Consider the following 23,930-nt stretch of genomic DNA (forward strand, 5'->3'; position numbering starts at 1 on the left):
ATGAGGAAAAATGTACACTTGCTGCAGTTTTTTGCAGCACAGCATAAACAGATGTGTTACAATGGCCATTGCAATGTGCTGCTGTGAATAGAGTTAAACAAAAGTTTGAAAAAAGTGGAAAAAGTAAGCACTTTAATGCTTTAAAACAGTGTATCGACGTGAATGGCAGTGCGTGTTATATGCACGTGTGCATGAGCCCTGAAATGTCAATGGCTGCTCCAGCCAACTAGCATCCACCCATAAGTAAAATAAATGTCTTGAGTAGACAGACCGACAGCTCCATAATCCCTGCTATCCTCCCTAACTATAGATATTGCACAACTATAATATTCTTCAACTACAAAAAAGATTATAGTTGCAATGGTTTCTGGTACACTTTGTGGGGAAGGAGGTGTTCTTTGCATAACTAGTTTCCTTGCTTGGGGCACAATCACTATCCTTGGTCCTATGCATTGCATGAGGGTTGATTTACTAAAACTGGAGAGTGCAAAATCTGGTGCAGCTGTGCATGGTACCCAATCAGCTTCTAACTTCAGCTTGTTCATTTAAGCTTTGACAATAAACCTGGAAGCTAATTGATTTCTATGCAGAGCTGCACCGGATGTTGCACTCTCCAGTTTTAGTAAATCAACACCACAGTTTACTGGACAGTTTGTAGGGAGTCTCAACTTACCAGCATATCCTCCATTTCTGTCAGTGAACCTGTAGGATGGGGTAAATCTAGGTTCCTGTTCATTTGGTGGAGGTTCATAGCTTTCATCTTGCTCTTCAGTAGGATCCACATATGTTTCCTCACCATCAGAATGGGCATTGGGATTCTCATAGTCACTCCCCTGCAAATAAATGATTACAAAAAAATTGGAAACAAATACAAACATGAATTTCATAAATGTGTTTCAATTTATTTTTGGGTTGGGTTTACATGTGCCTAGATACATGTACTGGATTGTTTACAATCCTCTTGAGCACAGTTTTGTGCAATGTTTGCTATTCAGCTGCTGGAACCAAGAGCAGGACTCTGGAGGGGGAGAGCTGCCCATAGACTAAAAATTGGATTACTCCAAAAAAACAAAACAACACAACAATAAAACAGCTATATTACAAACATATGAGGGTTCTTCAAAAAGTTTCCGTACTTTATTTTTTTAATAAGTTTTGCAGCCATCTTCACCAAAGCATGACAACTCATACTAAACTGCAAGGTCAGCCAGCTTGCAAGACAAACTAGTCACATGACACTCTCCGACACGACCAATTACCAGTCCTCCCACCCCCACCGTTTCCAATGAAAGTATAAAGGTGAGGAAACTTTTTGAAGACCCCTCGTATCTACAGGGAGTGCCACATGCCACCTTTTACCACATATGTTCAGGCTATGTCTACTGAGTGAAAGGATTTCTTTTAAGAAGATATGCAAGGGGTAATGGATTAAAGGGACCTTTTTTTTTTAGTAATGCCATTCCTCCTCCTTTGTTGAGTCTGCCTGGTAGCACTGCCTGTGGGTCAGGAAAGATTTTCTAGGGTGATCTGGCATGTTAATATCGTGGTGTAATAATGTAATCCATTGAAATAGGGATGAGCTTGAAGTTTGGGTTGAACATAAGTTTGACTTGAACATCGGGTGTTCGCCCGTTCGCAGAACAGCAAACATTATGGGGCGCTCATGGCAAATTCGAGCACCGAACGCCCCATAACGCACTGAGATAGCAGTGCATTGCTGTATGATGATTGGCCAAAGCATGCACCTGACCTGCATGCTTTGGCCAATCGCAGCACCCTCTGCTAAGAGAGCCATAATTGGCCAAAGGCAGGGTGCCTTTGGCCAATCATGGCTCAGGGGGACTAAGTCCACACCCCACACTATATAAGGCAGTGGCCCTGTGTAGTGTTGTTGGAGTGGACAGAGAGATAGCTTGAGTTAGATTAAGCAGGCAGGTTATTCAGTTAGTGGCAGTGTATTTGATATATATATGTATACAGTATCTCACAAAAGTGAGTACACCCCTCACATTTTTGTAAATATTTTATTATATCTTTTCATGTGACAACACTGAAGAAATGACACTTTGCTACAATGTAATGTAGTGAGTGTACAGCTTGTATAACAGTGTACATTTGCTGTCCCCTCAAACAACTCAACACATGAATGTCTAAACCGCTGGCAGAAAAAGTAAGTACACCCCTAAGTGAAAACGTCCAAACTGGGCCAAATTAGCCATTTTCCCTCCCTGGTGTCATGTGACTCGTTAGTGTTACAAGGTCGCAGGTGTGTTAAATTTGGTGTTATCGCTCTCACACTGATCACTGGAAGTTCAACATGGCACCTCATGGCAAAGAACTCTCTGAGGATCTGAAAAAAGAATTGTTGCTCTACATAAAGATAAAGAATCGTTGCTCTACATAAAAATTGTTGCTCTACATAAAGATGGCCTAGGCTATAAGAAGATTGCCAAGACCCTGAATCTGAGCTGCGGCATGGTGGCCAAGACCATACAGCGGTTTAACAGGACAGGTTCCACTCAGAACAGGCCTCGCCATCGTCGACCAAAGTTGAGTGCACGTGCTCATCGTCATATCCAGAGGTTGTCTTTGGCAAATAGACATATAAGTGCTGTCAGCATTGCTGCAGAGGTTGAAGGGGTGAGGGGTCAGCCTGTCAGTGCTCAGACCATACGCCGAATACTGCATGATGGTCTGCATGGCTGTTGTCCCAGAAGGAAGCCTCTTCTAAAGATGATGCACAAGAAACAGTAAACAGCAAACAGTTTGCTGAAGACAAGCAGACTAAGGACATGGATTACTGGAACTAGGTCCTGTGGTCTGATGAGACCAAGATAAACTTATTTGGTTCAGATGGTGTCAAGCGTGTGTGGCGGCAACCAGGTGAGGAGTACAAAGACAAGTGTGTCTTGCCTACAGTCAAGCATGGTGGTGGGAATGTCATGGTCTGGGGCTGCATGAGTGCTGCTGACGCTGGGGAGCTACAGTTCATTGAGGGAACCATGAATGCCAACATGTACTGTTGCGGTACCTTGGGTGCCTGAGAGAAGAGAGGAGGAGGAGGAGGAGGAAGAGGAGGATGAGGAGGAGGCACAACTCCAACGAGGCAGGATGTCCTCTATGGGGCTGCTTATGGGCAGCCACCCTATTGCATTACACCGCAGAGCTCCACAGGTGCTTGAGCACCACATGCTTGACCAGACATATGACGACCTGCCATGCAGTCCGTTGGCAACAGCACTGGAAAGACCCACATCAAAGAAAAAGGCATACTTCTCCTTGCTCCTCATCTGGGATGTCCAACCCCACTATACTTCCAGTCCTCTCAAAGACATACACTGAGAGGAATGAAGGTATAGCAATAGGTGTCCCAAGTACTTGCAGCCAATCTGCTAGCAGTACACCACCATCTGATTTTAGCAGGAAAATTTCCCTGTCTCAGTTGCCGAACCATAAAAAGAAATTTGGTCCCAGCCATCCACATGCTCAGCGTCTATATGCTAGCATGGCCAAATTGCTAGCACTGCAACTGCTGCCTTTTCAGCTGGTAGGGTTCAGTATTATTGAAGTTTGTTCCACCACTACACCTCCAAAATGCTAGTGGTAATTCTGCCACAGCTCCCTTCTCCACCCCCTCCTCTTCTTCTTCCTCAATGGCCTCTTCCTCTGAACCAGCAGTGCTCCGTAAGCGTTCAAGGGGCTACGCAAGCAGTCAGGCAAAAAGATGCCATGCGGTGCTTAAGTTGGTCTGCTTAGGGGACAGGAGCCACACTGGGGCAGAGATTCTGTCAGCTCTGCAGGGGCAGGCTCAGAGGTGGTTGACTCCACACCAGCTTCAGCCAGGAATGGTTGTATGCGACAATGGCACCAACCTTCTCTCCGCCCTCTGACAGGGACACTTGACCCATGTTCCATGGTCGGCACACGTCCTGAATTTGGTGGTGCAGCAGTTCTTCAGCAGGTACCCAGGCTTACAGGATCTCCTGAGGCAGGCCAGAAAAGTCAGCCGGTCATACAATGCCAGTACTCGTCTGGCTGACATTCAAAGGGAATGCAACCTGCCCACCAATCGCCTCATTTGTGACATGCCCACCAGGAGGAACTCAACGTTGGCAATGCTGCAGCAGCTGCACACACAGCAGAGGGCCATCAATGAGTACCTGTGCGAGTATGGCACCAGGACAGGGTCAGGGGAGCTTGGCTTTTTTTCGCCACACCAGTGGCTACTGATCAAGGATGCATGCACTGTCCTGTCACCATCTGAGGAGGCCACAAGGATGGTGAGTAGTGACAATGCGTGCATCAGTGACACTATCCCTCTAGTCTTCCTGTTGGAGCACACGCTTCGTGGAATAATGGAGAGGGTACTTGAGGCAGAACAGCGGGAGGAAGAGGAGGAGGACTTCCTTACCTCTCAAGGCCCCTTTATCCAGATAGCATTCCTGAGGGTCCGCCAAACACACAGGAATATGAGGAGGAGGATTGTGTCAGCATGGATGTAGAGGATAACACTCAGCAGCAATCTTCAAGGGATGGTTTTCAGTCCTCAGAAACCCAAGGAGTTGTACGTGGCTGGGAGGAGGTAGTTACAGATCATGTGATCCCAAGTGACCCAGAATCGAATGCCTCTGCAAACGTACGCTGCATGGCCTCCCTGATTCTGCAAAGCCTGTGAAAGGGACCTAGGATTTGTGGTATCAAGGAGAGGGATCATTACTGGCTGGCAACCCTTCTTGATCCACGTTACAAGGGTAAGGTTGCAGAACTCATCCTGCCTTTGCAGAGGGAGCAGAGGATGAAACATCTTCAGGAGGGCTTGAAGAAAGGTTTGTGCAATGCATTTCCAGACCCTAGGAGGTTACAATTTCCTGGTGCTGGACAACGTGTTTCTGAGACTCAAAAGGAAGAACGGTGGAGAAGGTGGCCGGCTGACCGATGCCTTTAAACTATTTTTCAGTCCTTAGCACCAAGTTCTGATTGGTTCAAGCAACCATCGCCAGCGTCTGCATTACATGGTGCAGGAATATCTAGGGGCAAGAGCAGACTTGGAGACCTTTCCAACAGAGCATCCACTGGGTCTTGAGGATGGACCACTGGCCAGAACTTGTTCAATATGCAATTTAGCTACTGGCCTGTCCTGCATCCAGCGTTCTTTCTGAACGCACATTCAGTGCTGCTGGAGGGTTTGTAAAGGGTTAGAGCGTGCGCCTGTCCACAGACTCTGTTGATAGGCTCACATTCATAAAAATGAATCAGTCTTGGATCAGCAGCTATCAAGCACCTGATGCTGATGTAACCAATTGAATTTTCTATGGATGTGGGATCCCTTGAAGACTGCCTATGCTGACTTTCCTATTCCTCCTCAATCTTGATGATGCTAGCTTCCAACAAGTTTTGGTTTAGAGCACGACCACCACCCAAGGCCCAATTTTTCTGGCCCTGTTTAACAGGGGCATGTACATACAATTTTTGATCTAACATTTCAATGCAGGGCCCGTTTCTGCACCCAACAAGAGTATCTATGAGGGGTTACAGTGTAGTGGCACCACCAACACCCAAGGCCCAATTTTTCAGAAGGTAAGCCAGTATTTGTCCATTGAAAAAGCACCATATAGAGCTGCATAAATAATTGTTTAAAAAAAAAAAAAAAAATTGCGATCTCGGTTCAACCCCCCTCATGATCTTAATCTGGCACTTCCACAATTCATTCATGTCACAAATGCAGAGCCTTTCTCTGCTCACTCACAGCTATCAAAAAAACAACAAAAAAACAAAAAACAAACATCCAGCAAATGTTTAAGACCCCTTTCACACTGGGGCGGTTTGCAGCCGCTATTGCGCTAAAAATAGCGCCTGCAAACCGACCCGAAACAGCCGCTGCTGTGTCTCCAATGTGAAAGCCCGGGGGCTTTCACACCGGAGTGGTGCGCTAGCAGGACAGGAAAAAAGTTGCTAGTTCCTGCCCATTGAAATCAATGGGGCAGCGTGACAATACCGCCGGCAAAGCGCCTCTGCAGAGGCGCTTTTTGCGGTGGGTTTTTAACCTTTTCTCGGCCGCTAAAATGACAGGAGTTAAACCGCCCTGCTAGTGGCCGAATATCGCTGCTAAAACGACGGTAACGCGCCGCTAATAATAGCGGCGCTTTACCGCCGATGCTCCTCCTGCCCCAGTGTGAAAGGGGCCTAACATTGCTCAGTGCTGGGAGATAGGAAGAAACATTGTAACATTTCGTTCTTTTAGATCAAAGAGATGAACTTCGGTCTGCAAATGAGGTCAGTTTAACCATTTAAAGACTAAAGCCCCATACACACCATCGGACTTTCCGACGGGAAATGTTGGCTGTCAGGCTGTTGGCGGAAAATCCGACCGTGTGTATGCTCCATCAGACAATTATTGTCGGACTTTCCGCCAACAAATGTTGGCTAGCATGTTTTCAAATTTTCCACCAACAAATATGTGTTGTTGGATTTTCCGATCGTGTGTACACAAGTCCGACGGACAAAGGTCCAAATTACAAACATGCATGCTCGGAAGCTGAAGCGATCGGCCTTGTAAACTAGCATTTGTAATGGAGAATTAACATTCGTGACGTGGCAAATTATAAAATCTCCAAATGCAGTGCACAATTCTCTTCTTCTTTTATGGGATAATAACAAAGCTGCTTTGCTGGTGATACTGATGGAGTTATTGCACATGAATTTTCAAAGGCTTTTTTTTTCCAGTGATATCAAGAATAATATTATGGGTTTTTTTTGTTTTTTTAATTTGTGCAAGTTACCACAACACTATTATCCTGTAGTTTTTAAGATCAGATGTTGGTGTCCCTTGTCAATTTTACATTGTATTTTTAAAAATGTAACTGCCTACTCCCAAACAGTCATTTGAAGTAAAACACCTGGCCAAGTATTATTCTAGACATTTTTTTTATTGTGCATTAAAAAAAAAAACTGACATTCTATCTGCCAATAGAACTTGTCAAAGCAATAACTCCAAGGCCAATAATAAATAACCGTTATATCCCCCCCCCTTCCGCAACATGTCTGGTTGACGAACGGCCATTCAGAAACTGAGAAGCGCAAACTGAAAAGCGCTAAATGAAAAACGTGAAAAAGAAAAGTGCGAATCAACACTCACCAAACTTCTACTAACACGAAATTAGCAGAAGGAGCCAAAAGGGTGGCGCTAAAGAGCTGAAAAAACATGTAGTACATCTAGTACGTCACTACGTTCATAATTGTTGGCCAACATTTGTGTGACCGCATGTATGCAAGACAAGTTTGAGCCAACACCCTTTAGACAAAAATCCACGGTTTTGTTGGCGGAAAGTCCGATCGTGTGTACAAGGCATTAGCATTTTTCTGACAAAGTTAAAATCAGTATTTTCTGCTAGTAAATTACTTAGAACCCCCAAACATTATATATATATTTTTAGCAGAGACCCTAGAGAATAAAATGGTGGTCATTGCAATATTTTACGTCTACTGTATTTGCACAGCGGTCATTCAAACGCAATTTTTTGGGAAAAAATACACTTCAATGAATTTAAAAAAAAACTAAAGTTAGAACAATTGTTTTGTATAATGTGAAATATGATGTTACACCGAGAATCGTGATATTTATTCTAAGCAAAAAGATTGGGATGCTAATTCTTTCCAGAATCGTGCAGCTCTAGCACCAAAGCTTTAATTCTTCAGTAGGATAGGTATACATATATTTATGTGAATATATATTTAACAGGCATGCTTTAAATTAAGTAAACAAAATGGAAATCCCATGTGCTTTTGGGGCTCCTTTTCTATTTGAAAACATTGAGCTAGAACTGTGAGATACAAAGAATTCCATAGAGAACGACTGTATTTTATGGCTCACAATACATAAAACTGAACTCCAGGCAGAAAAAAATGAGTTTTTCATTGTGCTTCTACTCTAGTCACAGGATTGTGCGGACAGCTGAATTAGTGGGATCACTTAGCTGCAGCAGAGAAAATTCAGGTCATTAAACCTGGCTTTGCTATCTGACAGTGCTGTGTAAAAAATCCTCTGGTAGGTGAAACAGCTACTATATTATGTACAAAGTCTTTAGCAGCTTGCGTAGAGTTCAGCTTTAATTTTACTACAAATGAAAAAGAAATTTCCAGGCACATTTAAAAATATCTAAAACGCCATCATGCTCTTAGTATCAATGCAGCAGCAGTTCTTGTGAAGCACAAACCAAATGATTTAGCAGTGAAATATATAAAGATTTTCACACAGCAATTTTTGGATTTTGCATTGGATGTTTTTGTTGATTGATGTCCGATAATTTTGTCATGCATCACACAACGTAAAAAATGAGATGAACCATACCCCCCGACAGTCCAGATTTCTGTGGGGCAGTCCTGATTTCTGGCAGCCAAATGTGTACGGATGCTTGGTGTTGGCTATTCTGGATTTGGCCTAATTTGCCCAGATTGTTCACGCAGCATTATTGGAAGGTATTTGTAAACAGGTTAGTGTTACAGATTTAGTAAAAACAGAAAGGTAGAAAACTCAGAACAACTATTTTATTAGACTGCCCATACCCATGTGATGCACCCATCTCTGCAGTGCTAAAAGGATTTGTAGTATAGGAAGGGTGACATGAATTCAGAAACTCCTGTAGAATCTGGGTCACTGGTTGGACTACCAGCATCATCACACTGTTTATCAGTGTTATTTCTCTCTCTTTCCTAATCAAACAAGGCTTACGCCCAACCAAAGGGATACAAAATTGACACTCTCGCTGGGAGCAGATTTTACCCTTCAGCTGATCTGAGCAACTCACAGGTTAGATCTGCATTAAATATGGTGTATGTGTGTGTGTGTATATATATATATATATATATATATATATATATACACACATACATACATACATACATATACACACACACACACACACAACACATCCTTGTTGAGATGACAACCTGGGTGCAGTCCTAAACAGAGGTTTTCAGAATCACAGGCAAAAAGCAGACACAATCCTCATACCCCATTTCCTTGGCCTTTGCTCTAAAGCAGGGGTGTCCAAACTTTTTTGAAAGAGGGCCAGATTTGATGAAGTGAACGTGCGTGAGGGCCGACCAATTTGCCTGACATTCTTTGAACCATTAAAATTCGGTCTAAGTATGTTCGTCCGAGCACTAATACACTACCCAACAAGAATTCTCTTGCCTTTGTGGCTGTATGTGGTGAAGAGATGAACTTGGGCGTGTTATTTGGCTATACCGTATTTTTCGGCGTATAACATGCACCTTCACTTTAAGAGGGAAATACATTTTAAACAAAGAACTGTGAAGCAAAATAAGGGTCAGTTCCCATGAATGCAGCCTAATCAGTGCCCATCTGCAGCCCTACCACTGCCATGAATGCGGCCCCACCGTTAATGCAAAGTCCTGCCTCCTATAATGGACAGAACAGTCGTCCAATGGCAGCGCAGGAGACGGGACTTCCCTTTACAGAGGCCGCCGTGTAAACAGGAAATTCACCTGTATGTATGGCACTCGTCCGGCCTCCTCCCTGTCCCCTCCAAGGTAGCCAGCATGTATATCTTTTGTGGTCCCCGCTCGGGGATTCGTTGGGGACCACAAAAGATCTACATGTCCAAATTACCAGGCGGGCCGCTCGAAATCGGAATGTGGGCCGCGATTGGCCCGCGGGCCGGACTTTTGACATGCCTGCTCTAAAGGATGGGTGCTCAACCTGTGGCGCTCCAGCTTTTGCGGAGCTACAAATCCCATCATGCCTCTGCCTTTGGGAGTCATGCTTGTAACTCTCAGTCTTGCAATGCCTCATGGTGGCTGTCCAGCTGCTGCACTACCACCCATATAACAACGATATGTTATATGGGTGGTAGTGCAGCAGCTGGACAGCCACCACCCTCTCAACAGTAGTGGGGAAAAGTGGGCTCCTCATAAAGTGGGTGCTGGTTCTCCACAGAATGTTTATAAACATGTCACCAGTACAAAGCAGAGACCAGAAGCAAACTTACATTGTGACTTCGTAGAGTTGTCAGTCAGTGAAATTCAAGAAGGCTCCAATGCTGACATTTCACACGGAAACTATACAACTTCTACGGACGCTGAGTTTCTTGCAGTATTAGCATTGACCCAAGTTGCTGTACAGGGCCATAGTGAGCCAGTCTGATATATTGGAGAGAGATCCTCTTTTCTAGTCATTTTTATTTAAAATGTATTACTATTTTTCACTTCCTTTTGTTATAATCTTTCTGCAGCTCACACTGCACATGTTTTTGGTTGGTTCCTTGTGGGGTATTTTATTGGTGGACTGTCTTTTCCACTCTCCACAGATTTGCCTTTACTTATACTGTCCTTGACTGCATGCAATCCCTGTGTGTTCCCTCTGCCTGCACTCTGATATTTGGCAGCCCATGATGGGAGAGGCCATTTTGTTTTTGGTCTGGTCAGTATGTTTCCTTGCAGTTTCTGCAGACAGGCATTGGTCAGTTTTTGAACTTCCATGTAGCTAGCATATTTATGCGGTTTGGTTGTGATATTGTTTTTTAGGATATACAGTGGGGACGGAAAGTATTCAGACCCCCCTTAAATTTTTCACTCTTTGTTATATTGCAGCCATTTGCTAAAATCATTTAAGTTCATTTTTTTCCCCATTAATGTACACACATCACCCCATATTGACAGAAAAACACAGAATTGTTGACATTTTTGCAGATTTATTAAAAAAAAACCTGAAATATCACATGGTCCTAAGTATTCAGACCCTTTGCTCAGTATTTAGTAGAAGCACCCTTTTGATCTAATACAGCCATGAGTCTTTTTGAGAAAGATGCAACAAGTTTTTCACACCTGGATTTGGGGATCCTCTGCCATTCCTCCTTGCAGATCCTCTCCAGTTCTGTCAGGTTGGATGGTAAACGTTGGTGGACAGCCATTTTTAGGTCTCTCCAGAGATGCTCAATTGGGTTTAAGTCAGAGCTCTGGCTGGGCCATTCAAGTCACGGAGTTGTTGTGAAGCCACTCCTTCATTATTTTAGCTGTGTGCTTAGGGTCATTGTCTTATTGGAAGGTAAACCTTCGGCCCAGTCTGAGGTCCTGAGCACTCTAGAGAAGATTTTCCTCCAGGATATCCCCGTACTTGGCCGCATTCATCTTTCCCTCGATTGCAACCAGTCGTCCTGTCCCTGCAGCTGAAAAACACCACCACGGCATGATGCTGCCACCACCATGTTTCACTGTTGGGACTGTATTGGACAGATGATGAGCAGTGCCTGGTTTTCTCCACACATACGGCTTAGAATTAAGGCCAAAAGGTTCTGTCTTGGTCTCATCAGACCAGAGAATCTTATTTCTCACTATCATGGAGTCCTTCAGGTGTTTTTTTGCAAACTCCATGCGGGGTTTCATGTGTCTTGCACTGAGGAGAGGCTTCCGTCGGGCCACTCTGCCATAAAGCCCTGACTGGTGGAGGGCTGCAGTGATGGTTGACTTTCTACAACTTTCTCCCATCCTCGGACTGCATCTCTGGAGCTCAGCCACAGTGATATTTGGGTTCTTCTTTACCTCTCTCACCAAGGCTCTTCTCCCCCGATAGCTCAGTTTGGCCAGACGGCCAGCTCTAGGAATGGTTCTGGTTGTCCCAAACGTCTTCTATTTAAGGATTATGGAGGCCACTGTGCTCTTAGGAACCTTAAGTGCAGCAGAAATTTTTTGTAACCTTGGCCAGATCTGTGCCTTGCCACAATTCTGTGTCTGAGCTCTTCAGGCAGTTCCTTTGACCTCATTATTCTCATTTGCTCTGACATGCACTGTGAGCTGTAAGGTCTTATACAGACAGGTGTGTGGCTTTCCTAATCAAGTCCAATCAGTATAATCAAACACAGCTGGACTCAAATGAAGGTGTAGAACCATCAAGGATGATCAGAAGAAATGGACAGCACCTAAGTTAAATATATGAGTGTCACAGCAAAGGGTCTGAATACTTAGGACCATGTGATATTTCAGTTTTTCTTTTTTAATAAATTTGCAAAAATGTCAACAATTCTGTGTTTTTCTGTCAATATGGGGTGCTGTGTGTACATTAATGAGGGGAAAAATTAACTGAAATGGATTTTAGCAAATGGCTGCAATATAACAAAGAGTGAAAAATTTAAGGGGGGTCTGAATACTTTCCGTCCCCACTGTATATACAGATTTTAGATTGTAACTGTGTTTTATCACACACATTATATGGCATCACTGTGGGTAGTGATAGTATTTAAACAGACTTTATTACTGGATGAACTTGTCTTGAGCAGGGCTGCATCCCATCAGAACGCTGACCACATTAAACCCTTAGTTAAATATTCCTCCTGGTGTTAAGCCCATGGAATGCACCTGCTCTCTGCCTGTGATAGAGATTACATATGTGAGACACTGGTTGGCAGCCTTGTGGACGGTGTATGTATATGTGTCACCTAGGTTTGTCATCTATATATCGTTCGGGGGTCCAGGGCATGTGTCTGATATGGAAAAAAAATAGGATTTTTTAAATCCTTTTCTTGGGAATTTATCACGGGACACATAGACTTTGATAATTACTAAGTGGGTTAGATAGTCACCATCAGGTGATTGGACACTGGCAACCCTAAATACAAGGCAAGTTCCTCTCATACGGAGAGTACCTCAGTTTTGTAGCAAAGCAATAAGTATCCCAACATATAATTCCGAAGAGGGGCGGGAGCTCTGTGTCCTGTGACGTATTCCCAAGAAAAGGATTTTACAGGTAAGCTGTATTTAAAAAAATCCTATGTTCTTGTTCATACATCAAGGGACACAGAGACTTTGATAACCATAGCAATGCCCAAATTGAGGGGAGGGAGACACAGATCAGAAAACATAGACCACCAACGGACCAGTGGAACTATACTGCTGCCTGCAGCACACTGCGCCCGAAAGCGGCATCCTCATTCCCTCTTACATCCACCTGATAGAATCTAGTGAATGTATGGACTGAAGACCAAGTTGCAGCCTTGCAGATCTGAGCCATGCAGGCCTGGTGATGCACTGCCCATGAAGCACTAACTGCTCTAGTTGAGTGTGCTTTAACCTGAGACGGAGGAATCTTCTTCTTTACACCATAAGCCTGAACAATAACCTGTCGAATCCATCTAGAGATAGTGGATTTCGACGCTGCCTGGCCCTTTTTGGGGCCTTCTGGCAGAATAAATAGACAAATCAGTCTTTCGTATCTGAGCGGTTGCCTGCAGATAGATACTGACTGCTCTTACAACATCTAAAAAGTGGAACAACTTCTCCTCTGCGGACTGCGGATCTGAAAAAAAGGACAGTAGGACCACATCTTGATTCAGATGGAAACCCGAAACCACTTTAGGCAAAAAAGTCGGGTGAGGATGCAACACCACCCTGTCTTTGTGAATAATCAAAATCTTCATAAGAAAGAGCTAACTCCGATACCCTTCTAGCCGAGGATATGGCTACCAGAAAAAAAAAATTTTTGTCAAAAGATCTAAAGAAGCATGGTGCAATGGTTCAAAAGGTTGTTCCTGTAAAACAGACAAAAGGAAATTCAAATCCCATGGGGACACAGGAGGCTTAACCGGCGGATTCAAGCTTAAAGCCCCCTGAACAAAGGCCCAGATGAGGGAATGAGAGGCAAGCGGTCTTTGAAAGATCTGGATAGTACTCAAGGCCAGCTTCATTTCTACGCCTAATTGAAGAAAGGCAAGAATCCTGCTAATGGCATACTTTCTAGGATGCCACCCCCTGGATTCACACCAGGAAACATATGCCTTCCAGATTCTGTATTAGATGAGCTAGCCAGCTTCCTAGCATTAACTAGAGTGGACAGGACTGGCCCCGAGAGGCCACGACTCTTCAAAATGTGAGTCTCAACTGCCAAATCGTCAAATTCAGACTTTGTAAGGCAGGATGGAATAATGGACCCTGTGAGAGTAGATCTGGGCGCAGCAGAAGAACCCAAGGTCTTCCTTCTGCCATCTTTACAATCTCCACATACCAAGGTCACCTGGGCCAAGCCTGAGCCACCAGAATTACCAGCTTTCCTTCCCTTTTGACTCTCTGCAGGAATCGCTGGAGAAGCGGAACTGGAGGGAATGCATAGATCAGAGAGTACTGATCCCATGGAATCGTTAAGGCATCTGACCCTTGTGCTAGCTTGTCCTTTGTTCTTGACACAAAGTTGTCCAGTTTCTTGTTGAACCTGGAAGCCAATAGGTCTACATCCGGGGTACCCCATCTTCGACATGTGGCCTGAAAAATGTTGGGATGTGGAGACCATTCTCCTAGGCACAGCTGCTGGCGACTCAGGAAATCCGCCTGCCAATTCTCTACCCCTGGAATGAAGACCTCAGATAGGCAAGGGACATGCCTCTCTGCCCACAAAAAAATGTGATTCACCTCTTTTTGGGCATCCAGACTCCTGGTGCCCCCTTGGTGATTGATATAGGCCACTGCCGTAGCATCGTCGAACTGTATCCGGACAGGATAACCCTGCAACCTGGAAGTCCAGACCCTGAGGGCTAGACAAATTGACCGAATCTCCAGAATATTGATGGGCAAGAGCCTTTCGGCTCTGGACCATCTTCCCTGGGTGGAAGCTTCTTCCAGAACCACTCCCCAGCCTATTAGTCTGGCATCTGTGGTTACCACTTTCCAAGGAACTGGAACAAAGGATTTTCCTTTTAGTAAAATCTTGGTTAGCAACCACCAATTGAGGCTCTGACGTACCCATGGTGATAGGCACATTGAAAGATCCAAGGCTTATACTCTTTTGCTCCAGGCAGAGAGGATGCAGCTCTGCGGAGGCCTTGAGTGAAACTGGGCGCAAGGAACAGCCTCGAAAGAGGCCACCATTTTCCCTAATAGTCTCATACATAGTCGAATGGAGGGATTTTTCCTTGCTATGACTACCTGGACCAAATCCTTTATGGCTTTGGTTTTTTACCCATGTAAAAATACTCCGCTTTGGACTGTGTCTATGACCATGCCCAAATACTCCAGCCTTTTTAGGTGCTGTAAGGAAGATATTTCTAAATTGAGGACCCAGCCTAGGTACTCCAAGTACTCTACTGTGCTGAGCACACTGCGTTCTAAGTGTGCTATGGACTTTTCTACAAATAGCAAATCGCTCAGATAAGCTGTCACTGTTATGCCCTGAGCCCCTTCGTTTTTCCAAGGGTGGGACTAGAATTTTTGTGAACACTTGAGGTGCTGTAGCAAAACCGAAAGGAAGGGCCACGAATTGGAAGTGCCACTGATCAACCGCAAACCTTAGAATTCTTTGGTGAGCGGGAAATATTGACACATGTAAATATGCATCCTTCATGTCTATTGATGCCAAGAATTCTCACCCCTGAAGGGTGGAAACTACTGAGCGGATTGACTCCATGCGGAAAGAACGAATGTCTAAAAACTGATTCAGGTCTTTTAGATCTAGAATAGGTCTGACATCCCCGTTTGGTTTTGGAACCGTAAAGAGGTTTGAGTAGAACCCTGAGCCTTGCTCTTTTGGGGTCACTTCTATAAATTACCCCTTGGGATAGTAAACGTTCTAAGGCCAGAAACAAGGGTCTTCTTTTTTCCGGATCTCTGGAGACTCTTGACCTTAGGAAGCGAGATGGCGGTAACTCCCGGAACTCCAGCTTGTAGCCCAGAGACAACAACGTGGTCTTACCCCGGCAATCTTCTGGATATATTTGGATCTGGATATCCAGATCATCCCCAAACAGGCATTCACCATAAAACGGGAATCCAGTCAAATATTTTTTGCACGAAGCTTCAGCTACCCAATGCTTAAGCCATAGGGCCCTGCGCATGTGTACCAGCAGGAAGGAAAGGCGGGATGCTTGCTGAACAGAATCCACAATGGCATCAACTGTAAAACTCAAGGCCTTAGGAAGGTCTGCATAAACCTCGCCCTCCTCATTGGAGAGGAGGTTAAGCACCTGCCTCATTTGTTCCTTGAGGAACTGGCTCATGCCGATTGCTGCGACTGCAGGCTGGACTACAGCGCCAGCTATAGAAAAGGAGGCTTTAAATAAAGTTTCCAGCTTCTTATCAGTTGGATCTTTGAACCCCTGAGCATTGTCCACAGGACAGGTCAGGCTTTTATTCACACAAGAAATAGCCGCATCTATTGCTGGCACCCCCATTTTTTGGTGAACTTTTCATCCACTGGATAAAGCAAAGAAAACCTCTTAGGAGGAGAAAATAGTTTATCTGGGTGACCCCAGTCATCATACAACAATTTGTCCAGCAAGGGATGAATTGGGAAGGTATACGCAGCCTGTGGGGACTTCCGAGATCCTAAGGAGGAAACAGAGGATATGACAGCCTCAGCAGAGGGCAATCTATATGTGGTACGCACCAACTCAGTATAATATTGCACCTGTACTTTGAGGGCCTGGGAGAGCTTCTCCTCTACCCCTGAATCATCAGACTGCTCCTGATCCCCATCCCCAGATAGGGATATCTCATCATTATCAGAATGCTCATTCGATAGGGAACCCAGAGCAGAGAGAGGGGATCTACCCCTTTTTCTGCTACTCCTTAGGGAGCTGTGATAAACGTAGTAATCCTTCCTTCTAAGCCATCCAATGCAGCCTTCATAGTGTCTTCAGTGACATATACAGGGACTGGCAGGGGCACTGACAGGGGCACAGACTCATCCTGTGAGGCTTCCTCCAGTATTTCGGGGGGGGGGGGGGGGGTGGAATCCTGCAGGCATGCCCAGAACCCCTAGATGTAGGCGGTGATTTCTTAGTGCCTCTTTTACCTCCCCCTGAAGCCCTCTTATGAGGAGACATAGTCCTAAGCTGCAAAGCAGAGGTACCAGTACAAATGCAACCACTGTTGTACCTAGTCTTACATTATAAACATTAGCTTAGCCTGCACAACCTGATGCCGGGTAGGTATGCCTGGATCCGAATCCACCGAGATGCTTACTGCCCACAGCTCTGTGGCCCACTGCTTACAGGAGCTCTGGCATACTGGGCTTTAAACATAGCTGCTTTGCACCTGCACACAGTGCCGCAACCACGCCCCCCTCCTTTCCCGCCGATAACCGCCGTAAAAGTGCGCCCCCTGCGAGGGGGGAGAAAGAAGACCCCCTGAGAACTGTGCGGGACCCCCGGACTGCGTGGGATTCCCCCTTTCAGGTTATGTGGCAGAGCCTGCAACGGAGGAGGTGAGCGGCTTCTCAGACCAGCTTCACTGAGCGTGTATCGTGGATGGCATGTAAGTATACACCAGGTATGTCTCTTACTCCCTCTAGTGGCGGAAACCAGGTAAGACATGCAAACTACTCAAAAGAAGATAATCCATATGTGTATATACTTTAGGATTGTCTTCACTTACCTTATACCCGCCGCAGGAACTGCTGAAAACAGATCCAACCTTCACCCATCACGGCGGGTAGCGTTGTGCCAACCTTCAGGGTTCTAGGTTCCTACTCACAGGATCCTCTTCCCTGAACCTGTAGAAGACTCTGCCAGAAAAACTTTTTGCGCACCAAAGCCCTGGATCCCAGAGCCCAGTCCTCAAAGAGAGACATTACAGGCAAAACCTTGTTTCTTCTTTCACGAGGCCAGGGTACCATCCATCTTAGGCGTATTTATTGGCCCGAGGTATGGATCCGGTTGTATAGCTCCTAGGCCCCCGCAGAGACCATCAAGCAGAGTTTTCTTCTTAGCACATCTTTAGCGTGACCAACCACCTTAGACACTGGCAAAAAAACTGAAGTACTCTCCGTATGGGAGGTGTTATATAGGGGAGGAACTTGCCTTTTAATTAGGGTTGCCAGTGTCCAATCACCTGATGTTGACTATCTAACCCACTAAGTAATTATCAAAGTCTCTGTGTCCCGTGATGTATGAACAAGAAACTATTGTTTTGATTTCTCATAAGTCAAGTCATAAGTCCTGTTCTGAGGGTCTTTGTAGAGTTCTGGAGGGGATAAAGCCTCCTCTACTGAGTCCACATATGTAGGCTGGCTGCTGTTCATATACAATAGCCTGGTGCTGGGTGAAAAGGATTACTGATGACAGAATACTGTGTAAAAACCTCTTGCATTGATACTTTTTGTTTGCTAACTAAATAAAAGTGCAGAATAAACCTGCTCAAATTGTTCCTGGATGTTCCTGTCCACTGCATGGATCAACGCTGCCAACACCAGCTGAGCATGGAGAATGCTGACCTTCTTGCTTGACTCAGAAAAATTATGTAGAGAACTTCTAAGTTTACAGTGACTTTGCATGCTTGTTCTAGGTCAGTGACTCAGGGACTGATTAAGGCAGTAGGTCAGAAAAGAAACCAGGCAACTCAAAGTTTCAGAAGGAGCTTAGAAATGGCTTTCTTCTTGACGGGTTTACTTTACACTTCTTTGCTAGAAACTAGTAAGTGCCCAACATATTAAAGCATCAAAACCCATGGTTCAAGGTTTGAATATATATGCAGCTGCCCATCTCTGAATGTAATGAAAGTGCATGTATCTAAATAAGGCATCTCACAAAAGTGAGTACACCCCTCACATTTTTGTAAATATTTTATTATCTTTTCATGTGACAACACTGAAGAAATGACACTTTGCTACAATGTATAGTAGTGAGCGTACAGCTTGTATAACAGTGTAAATTTGCTGTCCCCTCAAAATAACTCAACACACAGCGGTTTAAAAAGGACAGGTTCCACTTAGAACAGGCCAAAGATGTTGAGTGCACATGCCCAGCATCATATCCAGAGGTTGTCTTTGGAAAATAGACGTATGAGAGCTGCCAGCATTGCTGCACAGGTTGAAGGGGTGGGGGGTCAGACTGTCAGTGCTCAGACCATACGCCGCACACTGCATCAAATTGGTCTTCCCAGAAGGAAGCCTCTTCTAAAGATGATGCACAAGAAAGCCCACAAACAGTTTGCTGAAGACAAACAGACTAAAGACATGGATTACTGGAACCATGTCCTGTGGTTGGATGAGACCAAGATAAACTTATTTGGTTCAGATGGTGTCAAGTGTGTGTGGCAGCAACCAGGTGAGGAGTACAAAGACAAGTGTGTTTTGCCTACAGTCAAGCATGGTGGTGGGGGTGTCATGGTCTGGGGCTGCATGAGTGCTGCCGGCACTGGGGAGCCACAGTTCATTGAGGGAACCATGAAAGCCAACATGTACTGTGACATACTGAAGCAGAGCATGATCCCCTCCCTTTGGAGATTGAGCCGCAGGGCAGCATTCCAACACGATAACGACCCCAAACACACCTCCAAGATGACCACTGCCTTGCTAAAGAAGCTGATGGTAAAGGTGATGGACTGGCGAAGCATGTCTCTAGACCTAAAACCTATTAAGCATATGTGGACTCAGGAGAGGAGGCTTTATCCCCTCCAGAACTCTACAAAAACCCTCAGAACAGGACTTATGACTTGACTTATGAGAAAACAAAACAATAGTTTCTTGTTCATACATCACGGGACACAGAGACTTTGATAATTACTTAGTGGGTTAGATAGATAGTCAACATCAGGTGATTGGACACTGGCAACCCTAATTACAAGGCAAGTTCCTCCCCTATATAACATCTCCCATACGGAGAGTACTGCAGAGAGATACTGAGAGTATCCTCAAACAGAAGGTGAAAGAGCGCAAGATCTCTAACATCCACCAGCTCCGTGATGTCATCATGGAGTTATTTTGAGGGGACGGAAAATTTAAACTGTTACAAGCTGTATACTCACTATTTTACATTGTAGCAAAGTGTCATTTCTTCAGTGTTGTCACATGAAAATATAGAAGAAAATATTTACAAAAATGTGAGGGGTGTACTCACTTTTGTGAGATACTGTATAATAGTGCAATCTTCTTTAATAGATAAGTAAAAAAAAGGGTAAAAGGATCTTACAGATTCATCTGACCATTCATCAGTCTCTTCGTCCTGTGGACCTGAAGATAAGACAAAGAACTTTTAAGACCTAAATAATTAAAAAAGGATTTCAATATATAATATTTAGAAATATTTTTGCTTTTACCTGCCACATAGTCTCTTCTTGGAACACTCGGTGGTGGCTTGTTTGTTATTCTGAAGATAGACATATTTAATTAGAAATCGGCTTTCAGTATTGTAGAGAGATTGTCTAGTTCAGCCTTTCTCAACCAGGGTTTCTTTAAAGGTTTCTAAGGGTTCCTTATACAGTGAATAATAGTCAATATAATTCTTCCAGACCCACTTACACTAATCACTGTAAGAGGTCACTTCTACATTGGCTGGCAATGTAAGGTGGCACTTCTCTATTGGCCATTACTGTACAGGGAGACTACAGTTTTCATAGTCAGTTTATTTTTGAGCCATTTTTATTGTTTTATTTCATGAACATTATCGAAAATAGTTTTGTCATATATAGTTTCCCTGGGAGCTGAATATTATTTCAAAGGTTCCTCCAGGGTTAAAAAGTTGAGAAAGGCTGCTCTAGATAAATGAACTAGGATGCAAAGCCTACAGTAAGTAGGAATTCTTAGACGAAAGCCGGCATATTAATGTGGCATAAAGTGCACAAAGCATGGAATATGTTAGGTGGGGTTGGAAGGTGGTGAAGGAGTCGTAAGGAGATGAAGTTGTATTCGCAATCAAGGCTGAATGTTCATCACCAGATCCTACAGACAAACTTTTGGACTTCAGTTTCACCCCTCTGTTAGGATCACCCCTTCACACAGAGGATTTTATTCTAAGGATTGATGGAACACAAAGATATGACTGAGAACTATACATTGTAAGCTGTAAATGTACTTTTGTCACCTATTGGTACAGGCCAACTGTGTCTATTGGTAAATTTGGCCACATTCACAACCAAAGTCAAGCTCCATTAGGCCTCTTTTATTGCAACATGTCATCCTGGAACTTTATAAACTCCTATCATATATAAAATGCAGGCACTTAGGGACAGTTACAGATCACTGTAAACATCCTATGCCGGAATAGTCAAGCCCTATTCCCACAGTACACACTGGCTGTCCTATCAGAACCCAGGACCCCTTGACCCTCTGTCTGGACAGTGCTGATTGGCCCTGTGCTGAACACATGCACTCTCCTAAGAAAAAAACAAAAACTCTCTAGCAATACACAACAAACTGAGCATGTGCAGGCTGACTCCAGTAACTCATATCTGGACATGTTTTGGAGTCAGTAGAAGAAGAGGAGGATCTGTGCATACAGGATCAAACAGCCTTTTTTACCCAATGTGGAGGATTAACCCCTTAGGTTCCACAGTAAGTATAACAAGTATGCTTTACTGCATATACAGACTGATTTTACTGTTATAGGTTTAGCAACATTTTAATGCATTCTCTGCAAGATAAGAAACCTTCTGTATTCATCTAGCCCCCCCACCCCCCCTCCACCTTTTACTTACCTAAGCCAGCGCTGTGCCTGAGAATAGTTGCTCTCTCCTCTCTATCCATCCTCATGAAACATGAAAGCAGCAGAAGGAGCTGTCAATCACCATCTATAAAAGAGGCTCAGGGGCGGGGCCAAACCATACTGTGTGTGTCAATGGACACACAGAGCCCGTCTCAGGATCAAAAATAAATAGTGATTAATCGGCGCAAACAAATATCCTAACCTAAAAAGCTGCTATAACACTCAAGGTCAAAATACAAATCCTCAGTAAACTTTTAAAAACATAAATAGTGCAGCGCTTAATAAAACTAGACTAAATCACTAAGGATACATACATTTAATAATCCTTAGTGATTTAGTCCTGCTCAGGATCAAGCCCCTGAGCCAGCTTGCTATAGGGGCACTTGGAAGTGGAGATGAGCCAGGAGCGCTGGCGAGGAACTCCAGAAGAGGAGGATTGAGGAGCAGGTAAGTATGATTTTTTTTTTTTAGAATTTTTTTCCCCCCTTTCACTTTAACCTTTTCAGACTTCCTGATAGACCTTGAATTAGCAACCGTTTACCTAGAAATGTCTCTGCCTGAAATGTGGACTTTTGCAGTTAATAAGACCCTTGTGACAGACAGGTTACAAGCATTGGTCGATATAGTAATGCAGCCTTTCTTAACCTTTTACCATGGAGGAACCCTTGAAATGACATTCTAGGCTCAGGGAACGTCTGCTAATAAATGCTATATCAAAAGTTCACAGTACATTGTGCTCCTTAATTTGTGGTCATTGGGAAGATTCCGCTCCATCATTGTTTCAGTAAATACTCATCTGAGAGGCATAAGTAGTTCTCTGCCCTGGGAACCTCTGGAGGAACCCTAGAGTTCCATGGTACCTTCATTGAGAAGGGCCGGAACAACATGTGTATATAGACAAGTCTATTTTATTTAAAAGTGTCCCAACATCCCATATCATTTTTTTCAGTCACATTTTTCTACCGGCATCAATTGATACAATTGGTATTTTGTTTTGTTTTTTCGTTCAGCCATCAGGCAGATTTCTCCATCCACACGAATGAGGTGGATGGAGGAATTCCTCTAGTGGCACATTGTATTCTGACAACTGCACCTGCCACTGTCACATTACATTGAATATCAGCTGCAGCCATCGATCTAGCAAAGTTTTCTAGAATGCCAATCGACTTCAGTTGAGCAGGGGCGACCACACACTAAATCGAAATTTGACCAGTACAAATTTTTTTTTTTACTAAAGTACTAATTTTCCTGCTGTACTGATGAAGTATAAGAACAAGAATTAGCACACTGCAACATTGGCAGATGTGCTTATTCACAGCTCTGTAGAGTTATTTTGTAATATGCCTGCATGTCCTCCCATCTCATCATACCATGTTATTGTGAGTCATAATCACATGGCTACTTTATGCTGAGCTGACATAATATTCTGAAGATCCATTCCAGCACCCTATATGGCCTGTCTTCAGTGTGTGTACACAATCACATGGTTTATCGCCATTGGCCTTAATGGAGAGTTTACGCCTGCATGTCTAATTGCTGCCCTACATTTTTGACCAGCTTTACACTGATGACATTATGCATGTTTTTTTTTTTTTAAAGGAAGCCTGCACTCGGGTGCCTTTGCTGAAAATGCTAGTTGTCTGGCTTCAATAGCTGACCTGGAACAAGCAAGTAGCAAGTGAAGTCAGAATTCCTCATTTGTATACTATTTCACCAAGACAACCAACCAGCTTTTTTAAAATGTCAGCAAATATACATATTTATATATCCATAAGGGGAAAATCTGCCTCTTGCCTGTGAAGGTGATTAAGACTGCTACACTGCTGAATAGCATTTTAAGAGCACCATAGGTGTGCATAGCCTATGGCAATAGGGTGTGCACCCCAAAGCTCAATGCGTGTGTATAAATATATATAGGGCAGTAGTTTATTTTTATTTATTTTTTTTTTATTTAACAATAATTTTTAAGTATCATTTTTTTTTTTTTACAATTTTCTCAAAGGCCCATTGGGGGCCTTGATGACACATTAGGGGCCTAAACAGATCCCTGATGTCTCATTTTAGAGACAGATAAAGGGACTGAGGACAAAGATTTCCCAGTCTTTTTCTCCTTTCTCTGCAGCCAAGCAACAGGTGGAATCTGCTCAGCACAGGGTGATTAGGGGGTTCCCAGGCACACCCTGTGTGCACGCCTATGAAGAACACGTTTTGCATATTAACTGTTCTATACGCGCTCATGCACACAAGCACATTCCTCCCTATAGTTTAAACATGTTTTGTCCATTTTGGGGTTTGGCACCCCCTACTGTTGCATACAGCCACCCATAGACCTAAATGGCACGTTTCACCATTTGCATAAAGCGGCAAATGTGTACAGACAGAGGTCTCCAAACACAGACAGTCTGCTCTTGGGACCTTACGCATAGCTCCCAACTGTCTCTGATTTCAAGGGACTGTCCCTGATTTGGAGCAATGTCCCTCTGTCCCTCATTTGTGCTTCATTTTTGTCTG

The 23,930-nt window shown here is 44.1% G+C and overlaps 1 protein-coding gene across 6 annotated transcripts in view; it reads right to left on the reverse strand.

Moving 5' to 3' along the window:
* BLNK (B cell linker) overlaps positions 1 to 23,930 on the reverse strand; it is a 330,248-nt gene that overhangs the window by 45,632 nt on the left and 260,686 nt on the right. For all 6 annotated transcript variants that reach the window (XM_073596065.1, XM_073596066.1, XM_073596068.1 and 3 more), the window contains 3 exons: positions 20,035 to 20,084; positions 19,908 to 19,948; positions 674 to 833 (listed from right to left, as the gene is read on the reverse strand). In XM_073596065.1, the coding sequence (XP_073452166.1) occupies positions 674 to 833; positions 19,908 to 19,948; positions 20,035 to 20,084 (251 nt within the window). The remainder of the gene's footprint in view (positions 1 to 673; positions 834 to 19,907; positions 19,949 to 20,034; positions 20,085 to 23,930) is intronic.

This window comes from Aquarana catesbeiana, linkage group LG08, assembly GCF_042186555.1.
Source record: "Aquarana catesbeiana isolate 2022-GZ linkage group LG08, ASM4218655v1, whole genome shotgun sequence".
Lineage (NCBI taxonomy): Eukaryota > Metazoa > Chordata > Amphibia > Anura > Ranidae > Aquarana > Aquarana catesbeiana.